General features: G+C 31.8%; 1 protein-coding gene across 1 annotated transcript in view; it reads left to right on the plus strand.

The window, feature by feature from the left end:
• LOC106475210 (zinc finger MYND domain-containing protein 11-like) overlaps positions 1–5,531 on the plus strand; it is a gene marked incomplete at its 3' end in the record, with an annotated part of 30,254 nt that overhangs the window by 16,576 nt on the left and 8,147 nt on the right. Inside the window, exons 4-6 of the mRNA XM_013935906.2 lie at positions 1,115–1,201; positions 2,846–3,029; positions 4,684–4,820. Coding sequence (XP_013791360.2) covers positions 1,115–1,201; positions 2,846–3,029; positions 4,684–4,820 — 408 coding nt within the window. The remainder of the gene's footprint in view (positions 1–1,114; positions 1,202–2,845; positions 3,030–4,683; positions 4,821–5,531) is intronic.

Raw genomic sequence — 5,531 nt, forward strand, 5'->3', positions numbered from 1 at the left:
GTAGATATCAGAGAATATATCTGGAAAAAGGAGTAATAAATAAGGGTTAATTTAGTAGATAATGGAGAGTATATCTGGAAAAAGGAGCTATAAATAAGGGTTCATTGAGTAGATAACGGAGAGTATATCTGGAAAAAGAAGCAATAAATAAGGGTTCATTGAGTAGATAACGGAGAGTATATCTGGAAAAAGGAGCAATAAATAACGGGTTCATTAGTAGATATCGGAGAGTATATCTGGAAAAAGAAGCAATAAATACGGGTTCATTCAGTAGATAACGGAGAGTATATCTGGAAAAAAGAAGCAATAAATAAGGGTTCATTTAGTAGATATTGGAGACTATATCTGGAAAAAGGAGCAATAAATAAGGGTTCATTCAGTAGATAACGGAGAGTATATCTGGAAAAAGAAGCAATAAATAAGGGTTTATTTCTCATTCCCTTACAGACTTGACATTTCAGTCATATAACAGTATAGCTTCTGTGTTCTTTCTCATTCCCTTACAGACTTAAGCTATACTGTTATATGACTGAAATGTAGAACACAGATTTCTCATTCCCTTACAGACTTAAGCTATATTGTTATTGTTTTAAATCTGTGGGTCGCTGGTTCAAATCCTGTCAATGTACATATTCGCCCTTTCAGCCATGGAGGCATTATAATATCATGGTCAATCCCACTTTTTTTGTCAGTAAAAGAGTAGCCCAAGATATTGTGGTGAGTGTTGTTGACCAGCTACCTTCCCTCTAGTCTCCTCTCACTTCAAAATTAGGAATGGCTAGTGCAGAAAGCCCTTGAATAGCTTTGATATTCAGGTTATATTGCATGACACTATTTTATCTCTATAGAATATATTCGAGTATAAATAAACAAAACATATTCAGGAACAAAATAAATAAAATGAATTATACCAGAATATTTATTGAAAATATTAAGTATAGAATGCATGAAGTAAACAGTTTTTTCTGACACAACTAAGATGTACTATATGTGTATATATTATTTTTCTCTAGACTTTGAAGAACAAGGATCTTTTGAATAGAATGCGTGAAGTAAACAGTTTTTTCTGACACAACTAAGATGTACTATATGTGTATATATTATTTTTCTCTAGACTTTGAAGAACAAGGATCTTTTGAAAATAAAGAAAGAAGATTTAAACACTCTACTCAGCTACACCTGCTTAAGGTTAAAAGAAAAAGTAAGAACTTTTGTTTAACTTATAGTGATGTGTGAATATGATGTAGAGCTAAGTGATTACTGGTATTTGTTAGTTGATTTATTGATCATCATCATCATTTCTCATAGTCCTTGCGGACCATTGAGCCGATGGCAGATCTCTGTCATTACTTCCTAGCCCAAAAACCACGTCTGTTTTGGGCTGTCCTAACAGCTGTTATGATGTCTGAATTACACCAATCCTTGACATCATCAAGCCACTTCCGCCTGGGACGACCTCTTCTTCTTCTTGATCCTTCGACCGTACCTAGCAGAACTGTTTTTATTAATCTGCTTTCTTTCATCCTGTAGATGTGTCCGAATAAGCCATGTTTCCTTTCCTTCACTTTCTCCGTCACCTCTTTTTGTCTCTTAGTCATTTCTCTGATTCTGACATTTGTCACATACTCATTCCAACGTATTCCCAAGATTTTTCTATAGCACTTCATCTCAAAGCTGTTTAGCCTTTGCATGTCTCTTTTCTTTAGAGTCCAGTTTTCACATGCATATAGTAGGCTTGAAAAGACACAGGTGTCTAACAGTTTGAGCTTGGTGGCCATTGTAATATTCCTGCTCTTCCAAACATTCTTCAGATTTTCAAACATGCCTGTTGCAATTCCAGTTTATTGATAGCCTCATTAATCGATTATAATTGATTAGTACATTGTTCCTCCAACCTTGATATGTACATGCAAAGAAAAAATAAACAATTAGCAGCCAGAGCGTGACAGTGGCAGATAGACAGGGTGAGCAAATCTGGTGGTACTATTTCAGTTACTTGGATAGTTTTACATCCAATAACAATAGCTTCATCTTAATTTGTTTCATGCGTTTTTCTACAAATTATAATATAAAACAAGTCACAAAAAGTTAGAAAATGTGTTAACTTGGTTTAATCGTGTCAGTTGAAGTAGTTAGGATTAAAACAACGGTAAAATACATTACATGTAATTAAAAATTAAAGTTTTGAAGACAGAGAGAACAATGATAAAGAGATTTTTCCACATTATTTTATTTATTTATATTTTTTCCGTAACTAGACTGTCAAGCCTATTTTGATATAAATGTGAAATTCTAAGACTGATATAATGCAATCATTGTGCATTTAGAGAACATATATCAAGCGTGTTTGAAGTTTATTGCTGTTTATTTCATTTTTTTTCACGTCAATGAATCTCAAGAAGAAGCACATGCACACAGTGGCTTTAATTTCATGTTAACCCTTTCCAGCCTGGTTATCTCTTGATTTTACAGGGGCAAAATGAGGGCATCTGTGTAATTACTTTCCCTAAAATTACCTATAAAATAAATCTGTTACCGAAATGTTGTAATTTCCAATTTTCTTTTGTTCTGTGTTTTATTTGAAAAAAAAAAAGAGCCTGAAATCTGTAAAGTTTGTTACTTATTTTTTTGGCTTAAATTATTTGAAAACAGCAAATTTCTGAAGGTGGTGATTTCAGGAACTAAAATTCACCTTTCTAAATATTTTTTTTATAATGTTCAAGTTATGAAGCTAATACACTCCAAATACGTCATCAGGATGTGTGTGTTTATTCTATTACTAGCAATCTATTTGTCCCAGAGCTCTCTCAGTTCCCTTCATCAACTGTCATGTTTTGTCCAACAGACACGAGAACTTCATAAGATGCCTCAGACAGAGGACGACCGTTGGAAACAGTCTCATCTTATTCATACAAAAATGGACTTGATTACTATGGAAGAAAAGACACGTATCCATAGTTACAAAAGTCTTGAAGAGTTTGAAGTCGATGCACGGAACATTGTTCACAATGTTGTCATCTATTATGGAGGTAAATACCACTTTTCATGCTTTTGTAGGTCATGTATTTAGGATGAAGTCTTAAGTTTCTTTTTTTTTATATTTTCACTCTTTTTATAATTATGTTTATCATGTGTTGGTGGGTGTGAGACTGTTCCATTCATGTTATATTAGACAAGATAAAACAGTGAGAAGTTGATTGATATTTGTGAATGTCTTACACCTGCTTAATAGTTTATAACATTGAGTGTTGTTTGGAAGAGACAAAACTCAGTGTTAAAGTTGAAATAAAAATGAAACCCTTTCTGTACTTATGAAGATAAAGAGTTGATTGTTTTTAGCAGGAGAATTAATGGGTTTGTATGTCTCAAATTAAAGACAGTGAAGGAAAGAAACTGTATTCGAATAAAAAAAAATTTCTATGATCACCAGGAGAATGTAAAACAAACATGAGATTTCCACAATTGTCACAAGACAGAAATATATGTGGCTTAAAACTTCACAAGTATGTTCACAGCTGCCCAGTCAGTTCATTAAAATATGGAAGAACCTTTACTCCATGTGATAGACGTAAAGCAATCCTCTGTACACAAAGATACGATACAGCTATCCCATTAAACAGTAGGTAGCTTCCATGATCAGACCCTCCTGTAACACATTAGACTGAATTCAGAATGTTCGAAATCAGAATTTAAGAAAAACTTTTCTAGGTTCAAATTATAGTGTATTAATAGTATGGTACACCTTAACTATTGTATAAATGTTGTTGACAACTTCAGGGGATGAAGCATGTTTATGATAAACGTACTACAATTTTACGTTTATAATAAACGTACTACAATTTTACGTTTATAATAAATGTACTACAATTTTACGTTTATTATAAACATACTACAGTTTTACGTTTATAATAAACTTACTACAATTTTACGTTTATAATAAACGTACTACAATTTTGTAAAGGTATATTATTAACCTTTTCCAAACCTGTGAGCATCTCTCAGTCCCGGGACATGATTTTCCAGTAAATATTTCAAATGATATATACTAGCTGGTTCCAAGAATTATGCCCATGACATAATGTAGGACTTACCTGAAATAGAAAAAGTTAAGTATCAGTATGTTTCTGACACATTTGAACTTGTCATTTCTGATGTAGAAAATAACTATTCTCTACTTTATATTAAAACTTTAACCCAGTTTCGGATACAGCAGCAATAGGTTTCATTTCAAAAATTTTGAAGCTGTTGTAGAATTTCTATCAAAAAGCCTAGAATTGAATTCATTACTCTGAATAAACAGTTTTTATAAAATTTAACTTTCAATATTTGTAACAAATATAATGGTCACTTATAGTTTAACTTTCAATATTTGTAACATATATAATGGTCACTTATAGTTTAACTTTCAATATTTGTAACAAATATAATGGTCACTTATAGTTTATAAACTCTCAGCATTTGTAACAAATATAATGGTCACTTATAGTTTACAAACTTTCAGTTTTTGTAACATATATCAGTAGGACATTAAGCCTTCAACTATTTTTACAAATGTTTATCTTATTCCCAATTTAAATGTTGGGTTTGATCCAAGTACTAACCTGTTCATGTACAGTAAACAAAGGTATTGTTGGTAATCTCTAAAGAAGGATTATTTCATGGAAAGTTAGTTTGATTTTTTAGTTAATAGTGTAATGGCAGATGTGGCAAGGCAGATGTTACGAGACTGTATCTACGATTTGGCGGAGATTCGTCAATGTAAAGATTGTTATCGCATGTCCAATGAAAAGCTAGACAAACTTTGGTTTTGTCAACCTTGTGTAAGTATGTAAATAAATTATAGAATTTAAAGAAAGTTCTGTGTTGATGATAATATACATTTCACTTGTATTAAACTAATTTGTTTATTATGTAAAGTAGCGCGATAATAACTCGTTAATCGATAATGGTTTCATGTACAGGAAATCTTCATTAGATAAAAAAAAGGAGGATTAGGTCAGAAAATATGTATTAAATGTTTTCTTCATCAGAGTTCTAGAAGTAAAAAAAGTAACATATTTAAGTTTACTCTTTGTATACAAATTATTCATTGTTTGGTATTTTTACTTTTGGTATAACAATTGTAAGTAACTTTGGTACCCATGGTAACAGTTAGGGGAGCCAAAAAAGCTTTAGTTTTATATTTTGTTCTAAACAATGCTGAACTACTCACACTAATTACATTCTGTGGAGAAGAATGATATCCAGTTTAGAATGACTGTGTTTTACATTCTGTGGAGAGGAACAATATCCAGTTTAGAATGACTGTGTTTTAAATTCTGTGGAGAAGAACAATATCCAGTTTAGAATGACTGTGTTTTAAATTCTGTGGAGAAGAACAATATCCAGTTTAGAATGATTGTTTTAAATTCTGTGGAGAAGAACAATATCCAGTTTAGAATGATTGTGTTTTAGATTCTGTGCAGAAGAACAATATCCAGTTTAGAATGATTGTGTTTCACATTATGTGGAGAAGAACAATATCCAGTTTA

The sequence above is a fragment of the Limulus polyphemus genome, unplaced genomic scaffold (genome assembly GCF_000517525.1).
Source record: "Limulus polyphemus unplaced genomic scaffold, Limulus_polyphemus-2.1.2 Scaffold8223, whole genome shotgun sequence".
Classification (NCBI taxonomy): Eukaryota; Metazoa; Arthropoda; class Merostomata; order Xiphosura; family Limulidae; genus Limulus; species Limulus polyphemus.